Below are 24,211 nucleotides of genomic sequence, written 5' to 3'. Positions count from 1 at the left end.
CACACACACACACACACACACACACACACACACACACACACACACACAGGTTTGTTTTTATGGTTTACGGGAACTCTCCATAGGCATAATGGTTTTTATACTGTACAAACCGTATTTTCTATTGCCCTACACCAACCCTACCCCTAAACTTACCCCTCACAGGAAACTTTCTGCATTTTTAGATTTTCAAAAAAACTCATTCTGAATTATTTATAAGCCTTTTGAATTACGGGGACACTGAAAATGTCCTCATAAACCACATAAACATACACACACACACACACACACACACACACATTAAATACAAATATCTATCTATCTATCTATCTAGTCTCTACAAGACTTTTTTTTTTCAAAACAAGGATTTGTCAAGCCAACATTCAAGACAAACTTCTGTTTTTCTGGCTAAAAAATTATATAGAAATTTCTTTGAATTTCAATAAATTTTTTAATTCTTCTTCCTCTACAAGACTTTTTTTTTCAAAACAAGGATTTGTCAAGCCAACATTCAAGACAAACTTCTGTTTTTCTGGCTAAAAAATTATATAGAAATTTCTTTGAATTTCAATAAATTTTTTAATTCTTCTTCCTCACTTTCTAATTTGGACTGCAATTCTGCATCCTGTTTTCTAATGTACCTCCAATTCAATTCGAATTCAGGAACTGATTGGGAATTTAAATAGGAATTAGCTCACTGGTAAAACATATTGTTAATAAATACTTTGTTTATTGATTTTCAAATGAACTTTACTCACAATCCTCCAGGGGCTGTTCCCTCTGTGGTGCCGGTGTTCCCCGGGACTGTGGACTGCATAGAGGCTGTACAGGAATGTATAAAGGACCCGGAGTGTAAGCGACAGTTACGGCACCTGGAGTACTGTGTGGATGAAGAGGCGGTGGCTCCCCTCAGTCTGGAGGGGCGGCAGGCCTGTGTCGACGCCCAGAACAACCTCATGCACTATCAGAGCCTGCAAGAATGCAAGTGTCAGCGAGGGTCTCGCATGGAACAACAGTGTCTGAGCATTTACTGGACCGTCCGTTTTCCACAGGGTAAGAGGCATAAGAGAGAGTTTTTACTTTTCATATAGTGACTGTTGTCAACAGTAAGCCCTCTTAAATTTTAACCTCTCCTCTACAACCACCCAGATCCATTCTCATTTAGTCCCACCCTAATTTTTTTTTCATTAAAAGTCCTGTTTGATTCAGAAATAGGAGTTCAAGGGAGTCTGTGGAAAGTTTCAAATAAAAGCTTTGGTGTGAAAAAGACCAAAATTTTTTGTTTTAGACCAATATTTACTGTGAAAAGGACTATAAAAATACATTTAAATGATCAAAAAGGACATTACATATACAGTGGGTATAGAAAAGAGTCACCCCCTTTCAAATAATCACATTTTGTTGCTTTGTAGCCTGAAATGAAGACGGACACAGTTTTTGTTTTATTCAGCTGTATTTACTATAGCATCCCAGTGAAAGATATAACACCAACATGTCAGAAAACAAAACAAAACTGAATAACACCAACATGTCAGATGTTGATTCTATAGAACCCAATGTATATACACACTACCGTTCTTTATTTATTTTTTAAGAAATAAATTACATTTTAAAATAAATAAAAAGAAAAACAGTTCTTTTAAACTGTAATAATATTTCACTGTTACAATTTTACTTTATTTTTGATCAAATAAAAGTAGGCTTAGTGAGCATAAGAGACTTATTTCAAAAACTTCAATTCAATTCAATAAAAAAAAATAAAAAATCCTACCAACCCCAAACTTGTGAATATCAGTCTGGGTATACCATAAAAAAAGGTACTCTCTTATTCATCAGTTTTTTTTGTTGCAATAGCATTTCTAATTGTGGTTAGTTACTCCCTTGTTTAAGAAAGAGAGATTATTTTAAGGGCAGTAAGAAAAAAATCCCAACATAGTCATGTACCGAAACTCTTTAATGTAAGATGGAAAAGGTCTTTTAAAGGAAACATAAGATTAGTGTTCTCTAGTAATCACACTCTTACAACTAACATCACTAGTCTAACAATTATACGTATAATTAGCTGATTATTGCTCTGTATTAGATATGTAAACACCGATGTATCAAATATATATGTGTGTGTGTGTGTGTGTGTGTGTGTATACTGAATATTCAGTTTCACTCAGAAATATATCATATTATAGAAGTTAAATGCATTGCTAATGCAGTTTCATGTTTTTAAGACTCCCTAGAATATTTCCTGACTGAACTGCTCATGTCCAGCAATTCCCAAGTCAATGAATGTCATGATGAAAGGAGCAGGTTTAAAGAAAGTGAATAAGAAAGTAAAAGAGGGAGTAGGTAACTCCAGAGAAAAGTCATGCAAAGAATTCAGTTCAATCAATTTCAAAATGACTGCCTTTGTTCTATCGGTCATAAACAGTGAACTCATAGATCTCAGTGGATGCCGTTTGTTATGTTCTTTCAGGACAATGCCAAAACGCTTTAATGAGAGTGTTGAGTGAGCTACCAGAAGATTTAGATTTAGGCAGTAATAGCATTTAATGAGTGCTCAGTAATGTGTATGAAATGGCAAGGCGGCATAAAACCCAGTCAGTCACTAAACAAACGGCTGGCTGACTGACAGTGCTATCGTGATTAATCTCGCCATTCCCTCGTCTGTTCATTACGCTCTGCAGGACGGACGCGTACATGCAGGAACCAGAATTTGCTGCGTACCGTCGAGGGCGTCTGGTTTCGTCTCACAGCAGAAGTTTCATGCTCATGTGTTTGCTCATGAGCAAAAGAGATTATGGAGATGCCGGTGAATGACGTCCAAGCACGGCTGCAAAATTAATTGATTCTGAGTACATATTCCCACCCAATATGGCTAATTAATATTAAACCTTATGAAACAGGAAGATGGTTTCCCACAGCGACTCATCAAGAGCTGTTGTAAATGCTGACTAATTCCAGGCTTCTCCAGCAGCGAACTCGTCATGCGTCTGAGTGCAATGCAGGGGCCGCAGGGGCCAGAAGGGCCCAGGCCTGATCGACAGTCTTAGAAATAAGTGCTTTTAAAACACATCAACTGGAAATGTCAAGTGTTCTTCTCCTGTGTGCCGCAAATGAAAACCATCAGCAAGGATACGCAAGGCACGTAATTGTGATTGTAGCACACTTGATGTGGCGCCTCCGTAGATTGAAATGTGGCATGCGTACAAGATGACAGGAGGGATTCTGCCTGTTTGCATTTGTTTGAAGAGTCTGTGTGTGTGTAGGTTTTGATAACCAAATAAATAAATAAAATGTCCCCAAAAGAATATCACAACATGACAAAAAAAATTCCTTCTGGGGATGTTGACGCAAAAATAACAGACTTGTGAAATTACAAAATGTGCATTTTGGAGTTAGGCTAAGACTGCAGTAATTATAACATGACTTTTTGAAGAAAATATGAGTGGTGTTTGCTGACAAATGTTTACAGTACTTGCCAATCTATTGCTAAGGCATTTGAAGTTGTTACTAGGGTATTCAGGAGGTTACTAAGGTGTTCTGGGTGGTTCAGCTTTGCTAGGTCTCTCTGATATTCTGATCTCTAGATATAAATGATGCAAGACAAGTTTTATTTATATACTGTAGCACATTTCATACACAGTGGTAATTCATGAAAGTGCATTACATACATAGTTGTTATAAAAAGAGAAAGATAAACAAAATTTTAAGAATAAGGAAGGAATAAAAGTTGAAATAAAATAAAATAAAAAAACAAATAAAAAAATAATAAATAAAAATAATAAAATACATAAATAAAATAGATAAAAGGAAAGAAAAAAACATTGCAAGAAAAGTTCATTTAAAACATTTAAGTAAATAAAAATAATAAAATAAAATTGCATAGTCATTATAAAGAGAAATACAATTTTAAGACATTTTAAAACCATTTAAGAATAAAGAATAAATCAATCTAAATAAATAAAATAATAAATATAAATTAATTCAAATAAAAAATATGATACAAATAAAAATTTAAAATAAATGAAAATGAAAGAAAATACCTTAATAAAATAATGAAAAATATAAATAAAAATGATAAATAAAAGTTAGAGTTAAAAATTAAATACAAATAATAAACAAATATGTAGAATAAAGAATACACTAAAAAATCATACTAACTGAGCATCGAATGACCCCTTTAATACTTAAAATGTTCATATATTATCTTATTTTAAATACAATAGATATGAACAGAAAGTCCCACCAAGAGAAAATATACAATACTAGCTTGTGTGAGTATGTGGATTCATACTCACTCATCTTGGCATGCAGTGTCCCCAGGGTTGTGTAATACAAATAGACTGGTCACTATTTTAACTTGTGTCTTGATCCAGACCTCTCAGTCTGTGGACTGACATTTCAACCAATGTATATATCACAAACACTGACCTCTTATTAAAATATGTAAGACTTTAAATCATTATTAAAAAATTCCATATGAAATTTGATAATGTGTGGTGCTGTTAATTAGGTATAATGATAAGGTAATGATACAGCTTGGTGAGCTTAATTAGTCGCAAACAATCTGGTGTCTTACAGTTATGTGTGTGTTTGTATTGCAGGTTATGATGACATTGAGACGTCCCCATATGAAGACATTGAACTGGAACTTGTGAAAAATAGCGAAACATCAAAACTAGCCTCAATAGTTTCAGGTACTGCAGCCACATCAGTGATACAACCAAATAAAATGTGTTTTCCTCCACAGCTGAATGCACTGTGATGATGTACACTAGTGTATTGCTGTATGTTTGTATGTTTGTGCTTAATATGTTTTCCTTGTCTTGCAGTTGTATTTCTGAAAAAAAAATGGTGTTGGATTTACTTTGAAACAATTTTCACTCAGAAATTACTAGTAACTTTCACAAATAATTACAAAGGAATGGCAAGTAACACACTGAATTAAAGGAATAGTTCATCCAAAAATGAATATTTGCTGAAAATATAATCACCCTCAGGTCATCCAAGATGTAGATGAGTTTGTTTCTTCATCTGAACAGATTTGGAGAAATGTACACTCTTAAAAATAAAGGTGCTTCTAAAGGTTCTTCACAGCGATGCCATAGAAGAACCATTTTTGGTTCCACAAAGAACCATTCAGTCAAAGGTTCTTTAAAGAACCATCTCTTTCTTACCTTTTTGTAATCTGAAGAACCTTCTTTCGCCACAAAGAAGCTTTTGTGAAACAGAAAGGTTCTTCAGATGTTAAATGTTCTTTATGGAACCATTTAGACAAAAAGGTTCTTCTATGGCATCGTGAAGCACCTTTATTTTTAAGAGTGTAGCATTACATCACTTGCTCGCCAATGGATCCTCTGCCGTGAATGGGTGCCGTCAGAATGAGAGTCCAAAGCTGATAAAAACATCACAATAATCCACAAGTAATCCACACGACTCCAATCCATCAATTAACATCTTGTGAAGTGAAACGCTGTGTTTTTATAATAAACAAATCCATCAAAACGTTTTTTTTACAAACCATAATATTGCTTTCTCTAGTAAAAAAAGTTGTCTCGTCTGAATCAGGAGAGAAATATGTATAAAAAATAAAACACTGTTTACAAGTGAAAACAGTCTAAAACAGTTCTAAACGAATATATCGGTGGATTTTGATGTGAGAGGAACAACAGGGGATGCACTTTTACACTGGAGGAAGCATTATTATGGATTATTGTTTATATTTTGGCCAGAAGCGATGGATTAAAGTTAAAACACCTTATGATGGATTTGTTCCTTACAGCTGCTTTTCACTTCAAAAGACATGTTGGACTGGAGGTGTGTGGATTACTTGTGGTTTATTGTGATGTTTTTATCAGCCGTTTGGACTCTCATTCTGACGGCACCCATTCACTGCAGAGGATCCATTGCTGAGCAAGTGATGTAATGATACATTTCTCTAAATCTGTTCCGATGAAGAAACAAACTCATCTCGGCTGACTTGAGGGGGAGTTAGCTTTCAGCAAATGTTCATTTTCTGGTGAACTATTCCTTTAAAATATTGAAGTAGAAAGAATAAAATATTATTTTCTTGCAAAACATGCTCCAGTAATCTATATTTTATTTACAACCTCCAAAAATATTTTTACAGTGTGTGTGTGTGAAATATAAAAAGCATAACATACTGCTTTATACATGCCCAAAAAGCATTTTCTTGGTGTTAAATTAGTACTGTCAGGATTTACTAAAGACGCACAGTGAAGAATTAGCACTGAAAAGGCGTGGACAGTTATTTTTGCGCCTGATCTTATTGAATATGCATTTGTAGGAGTTTCCCTTTCAGATGCAAAATTTATGGGAGGAGGTTATTAAAATGAATCATGCAATTCGATTTACTAACATTTGCGCTCGTCAAATTACTGGTAATTGCGCCATTATTTAACGCTCCAAAAAAGCATGTCTTAAAGCAGACGCTAATTTGTGCTGCTCTTGGTAGATTGTGGAAATGACCTGGCTGCGTCTGTGTTCTTTAATTTGCTCATTGTCAATCACCCACAGAAATTTCCACTCCCATTAGTGCTTTTTTGAAATTGCGCTCTCACGCTAATTTGCCGTTTAGTAAATCTGGCCTTTAATTAAAAGTGTATTTTGGTATTTTTCAGTGTCCTCCCTTCCTCTGACGGATCAGAACCAGTGTTTGAAAGCTGCTCAGGACTGTGGGTTGTACGAGAAGTGCGGGTCCCTGCGCTCTGAGTACGCGTTAGCATGCACTAAGATCATTCCTGGCACGAACCACTGTAACCGGCACAAATGTCACCGGGCCCTGCGGCGGTTCCTGGAGCGTGTTCCAGAGGAGTACAGTTTTGGTGTCTTATTTTGTCCCTGTTCGGATACTCTGTGCGGGGAGAGAAGGAGAAAAACCATTGTGCCCTCCTGTTCTTATGAGGAGCGAGACGGACAGCCCAACTGCCTCAATCTGGAGAGTTACTGCCTCAAAGACAACCTGTGCAGGTGAGATACATGTCTGTTAGCAGTTGGACATAGTGAAAAAATCTGATTTGTGAATCAGTCATTCTTTTGAATCTGATCATTTCAATCAATTAGCCGAAACATATGTGAATGTTTTATTCACTACTCAATCAGTTCAAGCTGTTCTAAAGTCAACAACTCACAAATGCATTGAACTACACCGAAGTGATTCATACCAGAAATGTATACCAAGTAAAAGATATTTGGAAAATGTTTACTGTCTCTTCTAAGAAAATGCCCCAAACTACCATTCCAATTTTTTTTTTAAACAAAGAAATTAATACTTTTATTGTGGTATTAAAGAAAAAAATATCACAGTTTATAATAATAATAATAATAATAATAATCAGCATATTAAAATGATTTCATGATCATGTGACAGTGAAGATGCTGAAAATTCAGCTTTGCCATTACAGGAAAGCATTTAATTTTATAATATATAATCAAATAGAAAAGTATTGAAAAATTAAAAATGTTTTCAGCCAAGAGATGCACATGAATTTTAGTTCGAACTGTTTGAAAGAACCAATTTGTGTAACTGATTGTGACATAATACACTCGCATCAGATGTTCTAGCCCTCAATCAGACTAACCTCAGCTTTGATAACAGCACAGAATGATCATTTCCACCTTTCTTCTTGAAATACAAGACTTCCCTTTTATCTTCCTCTAGAAACAGATGTCTCTGGCAGTAATGCTTATCTAAGCATCATTAATAGCACAGAACATGCTGAGTTGGATGGAAGAAAGGACAACAGGTCGCATATTATACGATTAGACACATCTTGTAATTAAACAAGGATAAAAAAAGAGAAATGTTTGGAAAATGCAGACTATCCTGAACAGCATGGACACATTTAGTAATTCTGCTTAAGGCACCCATTTGTCCAACAGCGGCCCTGCATTTAGTTAGTGTAAGGCATTTTCTTAGAAGAGGCAGTAAGTCCTTAAAAAAATTTGTTACAAAATTACAAAATGAATAGTACAAAATTGCATTAGATATTGAAAAAAAAATCGAATCATTCATAAGTCACTCGTAATTTAATAAAAAAACACTATTTTTGTGTTGTTGTTAAAGGTGCAGTAAGCGAGAAACTCTGTTGAAAGTGGATCGGACTGAGCACCAAAACACACTTGTAGCCAATCACTAGTAAGGGGCGTGTCCAGTAGTGATGGGGAGGTGCCTGTGTTGAATAGCATGTTCAGAAATTTGGGGGCGGAGGCAAGATAGGGGTGTGATTCTTTTGGGTAGGGGCGTGTTTGTTTTGGTGATTTCAAATATCAACAGCATTTCTCAGAAATCTCTTACTGCACCTTTAATTAAAACTTTAAAAAATTGTTGAAATAATATATCTAAATATCAGATGAAACACTTAAACTTAAAAAACTTAACATTTAGAAAGGGTATGCAACGAACTGAAATGTTAAAAGTACTAAATTTACTAAAACTAAAATTTAAATAAAAATTAAATAGAAATACCATATTAAAATATTAGTTAAATATTTTAACATGGTATTAAAATATTAGTTAAATAGAAATAAAAAAAATTATAAAAATGACTATAGCACATAACAAATGTAATAAAACAAAAAAATGTAACTAAACACTGAATATACAAACATAAACAAGAAAATATAAAAAATATATTATGAAGTTAATTCAAAATATGAATAAATTCTATAACAAATACAAATAAAATAAAACTGTTCTAAAGTACAGTTCCACAGCAGCACCAACAGATAAATGTTTGTAGGGGGCAACGTAAACTTTTTTTTTTTAAATGTTGGTAAATGTTTAAAAACTAGTGGCTTTTTAAAGACCAAGCAGAAGCCACAGTAAACCAGTTGTGTCAGCAGTTTAATGACTGTGCATGCAACTAGTAAACAATTAACCTAATATGGTTATTACCCAGTGAATCATTTACGACTATAAGGAAAACATTACATCACCTAATTAATATTCATGAACAACACTGATCAGGTTTATAACGAGTCCCCTCTCACTTTTCAAACCGTTCCTTGACAAAAACTGTACACACTACAGATTGTCTACATATTTAAGCATCTGATCATGCATTCTGTGTATAGATTTCCTCTGTCAGAATTTGACATACATTTATGTTCTAATCATCCTGTGTCCGTATTCAAATTTGTCTGGTTTGTCAGGTCAAGACTGGCTGATTTCCAGCAGAACTGTCAGCCGTCTTCTCTCTCTCCCTCCGGCTGTCTCCGGGAAAGTGTAGCTGTGTGCCTCAAGGCCTACGCTGGGCTCATCGGTGAGAAACCACCTCAGATGACCTTGAAAAAGTGGACACAACTTAATGAAGAGTACAAAACGCACAAATCAATAAAACACTGCACAGTCTGTACTTAAATAATATTACGTTTTTAATGACGAGCACTTCTGCATCCTGCTGGAGTGAGTTCACTGAAATGGGAAATGGTATCGGGAACGATTGGTCAGAGCAGTTTGGGTTCAGCTTCATGTCGTGGGTTTACTTTAACCCAGTGTGCCACTTATATTGAATTAGCAGGACAACCTGAGGCAACATAATTAAACTGGAGGGGGGTGGATAGACTACACTGGTTGGAGATTCTCCCAGATGGGCTTCGGGCTAATTGGCAAGGGATCTTTTCCTCTGGCTGTCTCTCATCCCCTCTTTTCCTCTCCCTCCCTCTGCAGGTACCATCATGACACCAAACTACGTAAGTAACAGCAGTACAGAGGTATCGCAGTGGTGTAATTGCGAAGGCAGCGGAAATCAGTGGCAGGACTGCCTGCGTATCCTGCACATGTTCAACAGCAACACCTGCCTGCGTGAGTATCCCAGAATATCAGATCATCTTAATGTTTGCAAAAAAAGAGTGTAAATATGGAACTGTTCTGGCAGATTTGTGGTTTCTTACAGAGCCCATGAAATGGTTTAACATTTAAACTTTTCTTTTGTGTGATTTCTTACTGAAACAGGAAGCTGGCGTGGGTGCTTGTTGGAGCTGCTCTAATTCAGCATTAATTTGAGTACTAATTTAGCAAGGATGCATTAAATTGATCAAAAGTGACAGTAAAATCATTTATAATTTCGACTACATTTCTAAATCCAAATATTTCAAACGGCTTCCACAACCATATTAAGCAGCAACTGTTTTTAACGTCGATAATAAACAGAACTGTTTCTTGAGCATCAAATCAGCATATTAGAATGATTTCTGAAGGATCAAGTGACACTGAATACTGGAGGATTGATGCTGAAAATTCAGCTTTGCAATGACAGGAATAAATTACATTTTAAAATATACTCAAATATAATATAGTTATTTTAAATTGTAATACTATTTCACAGTATTACTGTTTTACTGTATTTTTGATCTGATAAATGCAGCCTTGTTGAGCATAAAAGGCTTCTTTAAAAAAAATGTTACTGACCCCAAACTTTTGAAGAACAGCGTATACAATCTGCTCTAAAATTTCATAATAGATCTCAACGCTGTGCTTAAACTATGATATCTGTTTCTCTTATTTAAATATGAACTGAAGCATTTCTCATCAAATTCAACAAAAGTCCTTTAGTCAGATTATATTGTGCTTTGGAATGAGGGTGTCAGCTTTATTTTTCTTTCATGAAGTGAAACTTTAAATGACTCAATGAGACTTAGTAGGCTTAGTAGTAATCAGATCTTTAATTTGTCCTCAATCTTGTGGTTGCCTTGGTTTTGTATTAGTATTAGCATAGTATTCGCAAAGTCGTTTAGTGATAGCCAGTGACCATTCCAACTAACCCACCAACCAATCAAAAAATAAACAAATTAATAAATAAAAAAATTATGTAACTTTATATAATGCAATTTAATAATTAAATACATAAATAAAGTGATTTAACTTGAGCTAACTGTTAGCATTAGCCAAACTTTGCAAAATATCTGTGCCAGAGTCATTTCTTGATAGACAAATAAGCTACTAAAGCTTCAGGGAGTGACACTATCCAAATAAATCATTTATATTTCTTGCAAAAATCATTTTGTTGGCTAATTTTGACTGGATGTCCATAGAGAAGCATGCTTTTTGACAGCATAATGGCGTAATACTAATGCTAACGGGCTAAACCCTGACCCCCATAGACAAGGTTTTAGCATTAGCATAATATCTGTGCCAGAGTCATTTCTTGATAGACAAATAAACTATTAGAGCTACAGGGAGTAACACAGTCCAACAAAATCGGTCACTGGTGAAACATTTGTTTTGTAAATTTCTTTCAAAAATGATTTTGCGTGCTACTTTTGAATAGATGTCAATGGAAAACATGCTTTTTGACAGCATAATGGAGTAGTACTAAAGCTAACCGGCTAAACCCTGACCCCCTGGCCATGTTATTAGCATTAGCAGTAGCATAATATCTAGCTAATATAATTTCTTGATAGCCGATCAGCTTTTAGCGCTTCAGGGAATGACACCGTTCGTGATAGCAACACTTACTTGACTATGTATTGTAAAATGGATTGTATATTTGCTGCCCACATAAAAGAGAAGCAAATAATCCCTGGGTGTCCATAGGCGTGCAGACTTTATCAAGAAACGCTGCTCTGATCTGTGTGTCTTTGTGTTCGTGTGTCCTCGCTTTGGACCGCATGTACATCCTCTGTTCTCAGAGCACACAGACCACAGCATTCAGCTTAGAGATAATCTGGGCCTGCAGACAAAAAGGATTCAATTCAGTTTCTGCTGTCATTTATTTCTTTCCTAGACTCTCTCTCTCACTTGTGTTCTCCAGCAAATCTCTCCTCTCCAAATGTCCCTGTCTTTCCTGATCTGTCTCTCTTGATGTGCTTCTTACTTTCTTGGCCAGTCTTTCTCTCTTTCTCTCTGAATGGATTAGCTAAAGGTGTTTGCAAGCAGTGGTGCATCAGTCAAACTTCATTAATATTAATGTATTCATACCCATCTGTCTGTATTTCTAGCTAACTCTCTTTTTCTCTTTCTCCTTTTATCGTTCGTTCCTAATCCTTCTCCCTCACAATCTCTCTGTCCCTCTCCCTGAAAAACACTCACCATCGTATTGCTCCTACTTTTCTAAAACTGTACTTCTTAGGTGATTCATTTATTTCTCATATGATTCATTTTTTCATATCACCATTCAACTAATTTTATCTCAGATGTTTCTCATAAAACTCCATGTAACAAAGTTTAATTCTGTATGTGTTCAATTATGTTATTTTTATTACATTATGTATTATTTTTCTGTCCATCTGGACCACAAATAGCTCCAGCTCTAAACTCACGCCATAGAAGGCAACAGTTGAACCTTGAGTTGGGAGGTTTTTAATCGATGGTATGTTTGTGTTGAAGACATCAGCCCGCATTATTTCAACTTATATTTTTTAAAAATCGTGTTTAACAGCAGACTGGTGAGAAACTACGTTTCCCATGATTGTGCAAACATATATCCACCAATCAGAGAAGAGAAACAAGTAAATTGTGCCAAAAGAACACTTTGGTGCCCACCAACTCCCATGAAGCACAACAAATGACTTAATAGTCAAATCTCTTTATGCTTTCAAACTACTAAATATTTGTATTTATATATGCATATTTTGCGATAAACATAAAATATACAGTTTCTATAGACACAGTCAACATCTTTAAATCAACAGGTTTATGTTCCTCCATTGTTTTCATTTTGATTGTCATTCACAATGCTTCATGGGATTGTAGTTCCTTCCCTCATTGAAGCCGTCTCGTACTTTTGTCTTTTTGTACAATTTTCAAAAAACTTTTCTGCTTCAAATCAAAGTTTGTAATGTTGTGATTCACCCCCTAGTTGTATAACTTCTTAAACGATGACTTATTTAAAATCAGGCTAAGGCCAGTGAAGTGGTTGGGCACCAGTTTTTGATATTTATTATTATTATTATTAATAATAATAACATTTATTAATATTTGTACTTTTTTTTAAAATATTTTCCATTTTAATTTGAGTTAAAGTTTTATTACATTTCTTGTGCTTTTGTCAGTTTTAGTTTTTATATATATATTTTCTATATAGTTTTTATTTATTTTTATTTCAGTTTTAGATTTTGTTAAAATAAATTAATCAATCTAAACTACATTAAAATGAGAAATGTTGTCTTGGAAATTAGTTTAAATAAAAAAACCCACTTTTTTTATTTTATTAATTTTTTTTTCAGTCAACGTTTATTTTATTTAAAGTGACAAAAATGTTTCTTTTGTTTTCATGGTCAATTTTAGTTGACTACCCAGACAGTGTTGTACTCTATTGGCTGTGCCAGTGTTGCAACAATTTAAACAATAGGGTATAATATTATGTCGAACATCACCTGACCAAACCAGAAATCGGGTCTCATCGCATCCGCTGTTGGAGAAACTGATGGCAGTATCTATGGACTAGTTGTTTTATTTATTTATATTGTTTTATTCAACTTTAATATCAAAATGTTAGTGAGAAGCAGAAAAAAAAAACTTTTAGATATTAATCTGGACATCAATCAGTCTGGACATTGGTTATGATTGGTATCTCCTTTGAAGGAGTAAAACAGCTCCATATTTAACAAAGCACATACAAAAGACCTAGGGCTCGTTCTTCGTACGTTGCTAACTCAGTTAGCTGGATTTGATTGTTGACGATTTGGCATGATCTTGGATTGTTTGGTTCTTCGAAGCTCATCCACCTTTTGCTGTCATAGCTCATCCACCTTTTGCTGTCATAGCAACAGGTCCATAAGTTTAAACCTGCTCGGGAGCAGGTTTATTTCATGTAAACAGGATTAGATTGCATCTTTTTAAGCAGAACTGATACTTAAAATCTGTCTGCTACCACCGCTACTTTATTACAAGAGTATCCTACTGATCCAGGGACAATAATTTAAAATAATAATCATTTAAAAATTAATTTAAAGATAATATAATAATGTTGTGTAAACGCTAAAAAATGCTGGGTTGTTTCAACCCAACTTTGGGTCAAATATGGACTAACCCAACTTTTGGGTTAAAATTTTAATGTAAAAATGTAACCCAACAGTTGGGTTAGTCCATATTTGACCCAAAGTTGGGTTGAAACAAAGCATTTTTTTAAATCCCTTTTTTTTTTTTAACTAAAACCCAAAGCATTTTTTAGAGTGTAGTCTTTAATACTATAGACACAGCCAGTTTTATCATCATGATATCATGATATCATCTTGGATGTGACATTTCATCTCGGATGTAATAAGCGACGTACGAAGAACGGGCCCCTGAACTGGAAGCGACATGTCCTGTTTTACACAAATTTGTTGTGCATAACCCCCATTAAAGAGACATTTCTCTGTTTCCAAAAGGTGGTTGAAAGCGAAGAAGATGAGGAGGAAGAAGAGGAGGAGGAGGAAGAAGACCAAACCGGAGGAGGAGGAGGGTTCAACGTCATCCCTCCATTCTCAGACAAGGCGACAGTCACTAACCTGGGCTCTGAGGCCGGAAGAGTCCACAGCTCAGCCTCCACCTTCTCCATCCCTCACTTCCTACTCGCGGCTCTGCTGCTGATTGCTCTCCGCTGGGGGTAGAAACCCTCAGTCATACACACACACACACACACTCTTACACAACACACGCAAACACACTTCCTCCTGAAGTACTCGCTCACATCCAGACTCTATCATTGAGGGATGACAAGAACGACAGATTGGAGGGCGAAACGAGCGGACAACTGTTCTATCCTTCTTTCCTTCTTTCATTCATTCTTTTTCTTTTTCTCGGGAAGAGGGTCTGCTATAGGTATAGCTGCTTGTTCATTAGGGAATCACGTTCTGAATGGGATTCCCCACCTGAATCATTTGAATCACACAGAAGATTCACGACTCCTCGGACTGACAGTAGTTGACGGTGAACAAATGATTTGGTCTTGCCATGTATCTATTGTATAACGTCAGTGTGCTTCAGAAAAGCGAGTTAAACCAGGAAAGAGTTTGCTTTCCTTGGGTTCGGAAAACCCGCCGTGTTTATTGTCGCTGATCATGTCATATGAAATGAGACAAAATGTATGTGTGTTTGTAAGTACGTGATTCGCTTGACATCGCTGCTCGCCGACATGAGAGCAAAAAAATTGTCGAGCACGATTTCCAAATCTTCCCGTTTCTCACGCCTCCGTGTCTCTGGAATCAGGCCGCACACCTAATCACACACACAGAGACACACACACACACACACGTCTGCCCTGCTGCGGAGCCGATCACACAGATGCAAGCGGTTTTCATTTATTACTCTATCTGCGATGTGCTTTCATTTTTTGACTCAGCACAGACTGTGCATTCTAACCAGGGGCATAAATAAAAAAACACGTTCGCGAACAGAAAAAAACATGAGTAATAAAGCTGAAAATAAAGAAATAAACACACTAAATAAATAAACATACCGCCGCACAGCAGGTGTCGGAGTCCGGTCTGGGTTTAGAACCCGAGGGGAAGAAACAGGAAGTCATTTTCCAACCGCCTGTCGCCTGGTACCTCTCCCTGTGCCTGTTGTTTTACTTTCACAGAGATAATGGCTTACAACACAAACTGTTTATCTTGTTGTGTGTTCATGGGGATGAATTACTCGTGATGGGAGCGAAATAGAAAAAAGAGATCAAAGGAAAGAACAGACGGAGACGGGGAGAGACTCAAACCCTCCAGCGAAGAGAAAAAAACATACAGTCTAGAATCACATGCTTTTTCTGTTTCTTATAAATCTTTTGCTGACACCGATGCTTTTTTCTCAATCTCGTTTCTTTTCCTCGCTCTCGTGCATGTCCGTGGAAGTGAGAGAGAGAACATGGGTGCACTCGTACTGAATTCAATCAATCAAGAACTTACTTCTCAACTGTTGATGGATGTATGTTCAGTAGGTATGTAGTATAAATATGAGATTTGGTTCCTCACAGAAACCTATTCCCCTTGGACCACAAGTGGTAACCCATTGTAATGCCTGTTCAAAAATGCAATATTGTCATTATATTTTGACTAATTCAGTTTTTTTTAGATTGCAAGTAAAAACTTATTTTACATACCCCCGGTTTCACAGACAAGGCTTAAGTCTAGTCCCAGACTAAAAGGTAATTCTGAGCTGTTTCAACTGAAAGAAACTTGCACTAACAGATCTTAAAATATGTCAGTGCCTTTATTTTGTCTCAAGATGCACACCACTGATGTTTTTTTCTAAGCCACGTTTATAAAAACAACTTAAATGTCCTAATTGAACTATTGCCTAATCATGGCTTAGCCTAAGCCCTGTCTGTGGAACCAGGCCATAATGTCATTTCTTTAACTTCTCAGTTGATAAGAATGTTGTCTGGAAATAATTAAAAACAACTATTTAAATAATATGAATAAACAGGCCATTGAACATCATGTTATTCAAAAGTTTTTAAAAGAAGTCTCTTATGCTCCCTGCAATCATGTTATCAAAAATACATTAAAAACAATATTCTTTTGAAATATTATTACAATTTTAAATAGTTGCTTTATATTTTAATAATTTTTCAAATGTAATTAATTCCTGTGATGTTAAATCTTCAGTGTCACGTAATCCTTTAGAAATCATTCTAAGATGCTGATATGCTGCTTAACAAACATTTATTATTATTATCAATGTTGAAAACATTTGTGCTGCTTCATATTTTTTATGGAAAATCTTATATACATTTTTGCTGACAAACAAGTAAAAAAAAGACTAATTAAACATGTAAGGCATCATTTTAACAAATGATTTGGTCTTGCCATGTATCTATTGTATAACGTCAGTGTGCTTCAGAAAAGCGAGTTAAACCAGGAAAGAGTTTGCTTTCCTTGGGTTCGGAAAACCCGCCGTGTTTATTGTCGCTGATCATGTCATATGAAATGAGACAAAATGTATGTGTGTTTGTAAGTACGTGATTCGCTTGACATCGCTGCTCGCCGACATGAGAGCAAAAAAATTGTCGAGCACGATTTCCAAATCTTCCCGTTTCTCACGCCTCCGTGTCTCTGGAATCAGGCCGCACACCTAATCACACACACAGAGACACACACACACACACACGTCTGCCCTGCTGCGGAGCCGATCACACAGATGCAAGCGGTTTTCATTTATTACTCTATCTGCGATGTGCTTTCATTTTTTGACTCAGCACAGACTGTGCATTCTAACCAGGGGCATAAATAAAAAAACACGTTCGCGAACAGAAAAAAACATGAGTAATAAAGCTGAAAATAAAGAAATAAACACACTAAATAAATAAACATACCGCCGCACAGCAGGTGTCGGAGTCCGGTCTGGGTTTAGAACCCGAGGGGAAGAAACAGGAAGTCATTTTCCAACCGCCTGTCGCCTGGTACCTCTCCCTGTGCCTGTTGTTTTACTTTCACAGAGATAATGGCTTACAACACAAACTGTTTATCTTGTTGTGTGTTCATGGGGATGAATTACTCGTGATGGGAGCGAAATAGAAAAAAGAGATCAAAGGAAAGAACAGACGGAGACGGGGAGAGACTCAAACCCTCCAGCGAAGAGAAAAAAACATACAGTCTAGAATCACATGCTTTTTCTGTTTCTTATAAATCTTTTGCTGACACCGATGCTTTTTTCTCAATCTCGTTTCTTTTCCTCGCTCTCGTGCATGTCCGTGGAAGTGAGAGAGAGAACATGGGTGCACTCGTACTGAATTCAATCAATCAAGAACTTACTTCTCAACTGTTGATGGATGTATGTTCAGTAGGTATGTAGTATAAATATGAGATTTGGTTCCTCACAGAAACCTATTCCCCTTGGACCACAAGTGGTAACCCATTGTAATGCCTGTTCAAAAATGCAATATTGTCATTATATTTTGACTAATTCAGTTTTTTTTAGATTGCAAGTAAAAACTTATTTTACATACCCCCGGTTTCACAGACAAGGCTTAAGTCTAGTCCCAGACTAAAAGGTAATTCTGAGCTGTTTCAACTGAAAGAAACTTGCACTAACAGATCTTAAAATATGTCAGTGCCTTTATTTTGTCTCAAGATGCACACCACTGATGTTTTTTTCTAAGCCACGTTTATAAAAACAACTTAAATGTCCTAATTGAACTATTGCCTAATCATGGCTTAGCCTAAGCCCTGTCTGTGGAACCAGGCCATAATGTCATTTCTTTAACTTCTCAGTTGATAAGAATGTTGTCTGGAAATAATTAAAAACAACTATTTAAATAATATGAATAAACAGGCCATTGAACATCATGTTATTCAAAAGTTTTTAAAAGAAGTCTCTTATGCTCCCTGCAATCATGTTATCAAAAATACATTAAAAACAATATTCTTTTGAAATATTATTACAATTTTAAATAGTTGCTTTATATTTTAATAATTTTTCAAATGTAATTAATTCCTGTGATGTTAAATCTTCAGTGTCACGTAATCCTTTAGAAATCATTCTAAGATGCTGATATGCTGCTTAACAAACATTTATTATTATTATCAATGTTGAAAACATTTGTGCTGCTTCATATTTTTTATGGAAAATCTTATATACATTTTTGCTGACAAACAAGTAAAAAAAAGACTAATTAAACATGTAAGGCATCATTTTAAAAATGGTCGTCTTTTTCATTTAAAATGTCAAAAAAAAATCCTTGAAACAACAGCATAAGACATAGGACTTGTTTTTAAAAATACAAATATATTTTGTCTAACTAGTAGATTTTTTTAGTTTTAAGTAAAAATTAAGTTAAAACTTAAAAAATAAATAGCTTTTAATATCTTTTAATAAAAATTTTATAAAAATATTTTATACAATTATTAAATATTATAAAATATAATAATAAAATCTTACTGACAACAAATGTTTGAACAGTAATTGCAATTGCTAACTGCAGGGAAGCATGCATATACCGTATTCAGACGCAGCCTCTGTCTACTTCCTACCAGATGGGTTTTTAGAGCATGAGGGCTACTGAACACATTTGCCTCCCTCCTCCTCCTCCTCCTCCTCCTCCTCCTCCTCCTCTTCTCTGGAAGAAATTAAAGCTTAGCTAAAGTGCTCATATCTCATCTGGCATTCTCAAGAAGCACCTTCGATTACACTGACATGACTTAACAATCAGATTCTGAACTGATCTATTATGCGGAGGAACACAGAAGGGTGCGCTCTGATTGAACAGACGTTGTGCTCCTCAACGTTTTCTCCTCTGTGGCAAGGTCAGCGAGCCACGCTCAATCAGTAGGGTTAATTAAGAGAAGAAACGAGAGCGCCTCTGGATTGATGCGCCTGTCGAAATAGCGGGCAGCCTTTATGATGGCTGTTGTTATTTTTTAATTGTTATCGGGGGCCAGTGTCATCTGCCCAGCCATAACAGAGGGAGGCAGAGAATGAGTGACATCGGAGGAGGAGAGAAAGGGCATGGGTGTCAGTGATTCACATTACAATATTTCAGGAAAAAAACAAATAAGCCATGCGTTAAATAAATGCACATTGCAGAAAAGTTTCGGGAGGCACAGACAGAAGAGAAGTGTTAGCTCTGTTCCAAAACCTAGCAAGCTTCCTATTTAGACAGCATTTGCTGAAATGTAGCAGGATACAGTACCTTTTTTCGGTTCAATTTTAATACACGCTTTCCCAGGATGTGAGTGAACAATGTCGATTATAAATATGTTTAATTAAATACTGTAAGGAACTGATAAAATTGTTCAATCTAATTAAAGAATGACTATTTTACCTAATTATTGTGCATATACTGCACAAATGATTTCTTAATGAGTTTTTAATTAGTCTTTTTTAACTTGCTTATCCATAAAAATATTTAAACATCCTTAAAACAAAATAAATTTACTTGAGCAACATAAGATATTAAAACTTAAGTGAATGTATTTTTAATATAGCCTAAGTATTAAAGAGCTTTAAATCATGTGAAAAAAAAATCTGCTAGTGCTGTAAGACAAAATACTCTTGTGTTGTCCGAAAACATATCCTAATATCTAATGCTGTGCTGTTTCTCATAATTTTATCTTATTTCAAGGATTTAAAGATAAATTACATGGAGCACAAGACAAAAAATATATAATTCTACCAAATTATTGTGTATACTCTGTAAAAAAACAAAAAAACAAAAAAAACTTCTTAATGAGTTCTTAATTAGTCTGTTTGACTTGTTTGTCAGTAAAAATATAAAAAAATCCTTAAAACAAGATGAATTTACCTGAACAATATTGTACATGAGATATTAAAACTTAAGTGAATGTATTTTTTTAATGTTTTTTAATATATGAAATAGTTTAAACTAATTTATGCTTAAAAAATAAAATATAAATATATACTTCAGTCAAAATACACTTGTATTCCCTAAAAAAATATTAATATTTTTTTTGTCATGTTGTTTCTCATGTTATCTTGTTTCAAGGATTTTAAGATATTTTGACTGGAAAACAAGATTTAGTGTGCATATGTTGTAAAAAAAAAAAAAAGAAGTACTTTTTAAGTTTTTAATTAGTCTTTTTTGACTTGCTGTTCTGTAAAATATATTTAAAAACCCTTAAAATAAATTTACTTGAGCAACACTGGGTAAGATATTAAAATTCAAATGTAATATTATTGAATTTTAAAAAACAAGTGAAAAAAAGCCAGTTTATTAACTCATTTATGCTTAAAAAACAACAAATATATGCCAGTGCAGTAAGACGAAAACACTCCAAATCTCAGAAAATATGTTGTGTTGCTTCTCAAGAAATTATATCTTGTTTCAAGGATTTTTATATATTTTTAACTGAAAAAGAAGAGAAAAAAATACTTGTGTATTGGACTTCTATGTGTGTATCATCCTGTTAGCTTTCAACACGCTAACATCAAACTCAAAATATTAATTCAAGTTTTCATGCTGATAAGTGCAGATTTGGTGCTGGTCAGGGTAGTTCACAAGCACAACTTCACTTATAAAGTTGGTTAAGCAGCATGATCTTGCCTGGTTAAGCTAGCTAAGCCACCTGGGAACGCCCATGTCGTGAACCAGTGTTCAAAACAAGCCCAGTTCTGAAACTGAGCTAGAGAGACGGATCCCACACTAAATTAATCATAACAAATTCGCTGTTTGCTTGCGTGTGCCGCATTACAACCAAGACTTGGCCCATACACAGATTTGCTTAAAGGGATAGTTCACCCAAAAATTAAAATTTGATGTTTATCTGCTTACCCCCAGGGCATCCAAGATGTAGGTGACTTTGTTTCTTCAGTAGAACACAAACTGAGATTTTTAACTCAAACCGTTGCAGTCTGTCAGTCCTATAATGTCAGTGGATGGGAATCACGGCTTTGAGAGTCATAAAACATACACAAACAAAACCAAATTAAACCCTGCGGCTCCTGATGATACACTGATGTGAAAAGACACTAAACGATTTGTCTTTTTGTGCAAAAAACTGAACAGTATTTATATCGTTTTTTATCGTTTTTTACGGCGGATCGCAGACTTATAAGTGCATTACCACCACCTATCTCTCAAATGGACCATTGACACTCCTAATTGAGATTTTAGATAGAGTGCCAATGGTCCATTTGAGAGATAGGTGGCGGTAATGCACTTATAAGTCTGCGATCCACCGTAAAGCAAGAAGAAGAAGAAGACGAGTCAGGCACGCTGTGTCTCATTTAGAAGGCTGCACCCTCCGGAGGTCGCAATCAAAGGCTGCATACGTCATCGAGGCTGTCTCATTTCAGAAAAGCAATTAGGACACTCCGAATGCGACCTTTCGAATGCGACCTTCTTTCGCAGGAATTCGGAGGATGCATGAGGTGTATCCTTCGCTGCTACAGATAACCCACAATTCTTTGCGTCGCCGTGAACAACCGTTGTTAATTTGAAAAATGCCGGCGCCGGCCGATGTAACGTACACACAAGCGCAGACGTGGTGTTTACAACTTACCTTAATTCGCCTCGGTAAAAACGGATAAACTTTGTTTTTAATATCCTCCTCCTTTTTTTCTCTAATAGATGCCGGCTGTAGGTACGCTTCAGCTCCTCAAACATTTTTTTCAAATTACTTTCCAAATTTAGAAATAATTTTCCTTCATTTAAGTATTGCGAGAGCGCAACGATGCTCTAAATGTGTTGGCATAGCAACGTGATACTTCCGGTTTCCTTCTGGGTAAGATATTAAAATTCAAATGTAATATTATTGAATTTTAAAAAACAAGTGAAAAAAAGCCAGTTTATTAACTCATTTATGCTTAAAAAACAACAAATATATGCCAGTGCAGTAAGACGAAAACACTCCAAATCTCAGAAAATATGTTGTGTTGCTTCTCAAGAAATTATATCTTGTTTCAAGGATTTTTATATATTTTTAACTGAAAAAGAAGAGAAAAAAATACTTGTGTATTGGACTTCTATGTGTGTATCATCCTGTTAGCTTTCAACACGCTAACATCAAACTCAAAATATTAATTCAAGTTTTCATGCTGATAAGTGCAGATTTGGTGCTGGTCAGGGTAGTTCACAAGCACAACTTCACTTATAAAGTTGGTTAAGCAGCATGATCTTGCCTGGTTAAGCTAGCTAAGCCACCTGGGAACGCCCATGTCGTGAACCAGTGTTCAAAACAAGCCCAGTTCTGAAACTGAGCTAGAGAGACGGATCCCACACTAAATTAATCATAACAAATTCGCTGTTTGCTTGCGTGTGCCGCATTACAACCAAGACTTGGCCCATACACAGATTTGCTTAAAGGGATAGTTCACCCAAAAATTAAAATTTGATGTTTATCTGCTTACCCCCGGGGCATCCAAGATGTAGGTGACTTTGTTTCTTCAGTAGAACACAAACTGAGATTTTTAGCTCAAACCGTTGCAGTCTGTCAGTCCTATAATGTCAGTGGATGGGAATCACGGCTTTGAGAGTCATAAAACATACACAAACAAAACCAAATTAAACCCTGCGGCTCCTGATGATACACTGATGTGAAAAGACACTAAACGATTTGTCTTTTTGTGCAAAAAACTGAACAGTATTTATATCGTTTTTTATCGTTTTTTACGGCGGATCGCAGACTTATAAGTGCATTACCACCACCTATCTCTCAAATGGACCATTGACACTCCTAATTGAGATTTTAGATAGAGTGTCAATGGTCCATTTGAGAGATAGGTGGCGGTAATGCACTTATAAGTCTGCGATCCACCGTAAAGCAAGAAGAAGAAGAAGACGAGTCAGGCAGTGCCGCTGTGTCTCATTTAGAAGGCTGCACCCTCCGGAGGTCGCAATCAAAGGCTGCATACGTCATCGAGGCTGTATCATTTCAGAAAAGCAAGTAGGACACTCCGAATGCGACCTTTCGAATGTGACCTTCTTTCACAGGAATTCGGAGGATGCATGAGGTGTATCCTTCGCTGCTACAGATAACCCACAATTCTTTGCGTCGCCGTGAACAACCGTTGTTAATTTGAAAAATGCCGGCGCCGGCCGATGTAACGTACACACAAGCGCAGACGTGGTGTTTACAACTTACCTTAATTCGCCTTGGTAAAAACGGATAAACTTTGTTTATAATATCCTCCTCCTTTTTTTCTCTAATAGATGCCGGCTGTAGGTACGCTTCAGCTCCTCAAACATTGAACAAAATAAAACAAGTAAAAGCATTTTTTTTTCAAATTACTTTCCAAATTTAGAAATAATTTTCCTTCATTTAAGTATTGTGAGAGCGCAACGATGCTCTAAATGTGTTGGCATAGCAACGTGATACTTCCGGTTTCCTTTTCCGCCTGTCCTACGAAGGCAGACGTGGTGTTTACAACTTACCTTAATTCGCCTCGGTAAAAACGGATAAACTTTGTTTTTAATATCCTCCTCCTTTTTTTCTCTAATAGATGCCGGCTGTAGGTACGCTTCAGCTCCTCAAACATTTTTTTCAAATTACTTTCCAAATTTAGAAATAATTTTCCTTCATTTAAGTATTGTGAGAGCGCAACGATGCTCTAAATGTGTTGGCATAGCAACGTGATACTTCCGGTTTCCTTCTCCGCCCGTCCTACGAAGGCCGTCTCGTTTAATTCTAGGTTGAGGACACTTCGTATATGCATCCTACAGAGGATGCGACCTCCAGAGGATTCGAACTCCGGAGGGTGCAGCCTTCTAAATGAGACACAGCTAGCGCTGGCTGTTGAATGCGCTCAGGATGCGCTCAGGACAGTTCGGACATTGCGGTGAAAATCAGAGGTAAAAAATGATATAAATACTGTTCAGTTTCTTGC

General features: G+C 35.8%; 1 protein-coding gene across 1 annotated transcript in view; it reads left to right on the top strand.

Moving 5' to 3' along the window:
* LOC107559270 (GDNF family receptor alpha-4-like) overlaps positions 1–16,042 on the top strand; it is a 25,192-nt gene extending 9,150 nt beyond the window's left edge. The window contains exons 2-8 of the mRNA XM_016243022.1: positions 766–1,050; positions 4,596–4,688; positions 6,633–6,981; positions 9,166–9,275; positions 9,683–9,821; positions 9,968–9,980; positions 14,233–16,042. Of these exons, the coding sequence (XP_016098508.1) occupies positions 766–1,050; positions 4,596–4,688; positions 6,633–6,981; positions 9,166–9,275; positions 9,683–9,821; positions 9,968–9,980; positions 14,233–14,547 (1,304 nt within the window). The 3' untranslated portion in view covers positions 14,548–16,042. The remainder of the gene's footprint in view (positions 1–765; positions 1,051–4,595; positions 4,689–6,632; positions 6,982–9,165; positions 9,276–9,682; positions 9,822–9,967; positions 9,981–14,232) is intronic.
* The last annotated feature ends 8,169 nt before the right edge of the window (positions 16,043–24,211 follow it).

This window comes from Sinocyclocheilus grahami, unplaced genomic scaffold (genome assembly GCF_001515645.1).
Source record: "Sinocyclocheilus grahami isolate Dianchi unplaced genomic scaffold, SAMN03320097.WGS_v1.1 scaffold680.1, whole genome shotgun sequence".
In the NCBI taxonomy this organism is placed as follows: domain Eukaryota; kingdom Metazoa; phylum Chordata; class Actinopteri; order Cypriniformes; family Cyprinidae; genus Sinocyclocheilus; species Sinocyclocheilus grahami.
Note: the sequence above shows the minus strand (reverse complement) of the source record. Positions and strands in the feature narration are given on the sequence as shown.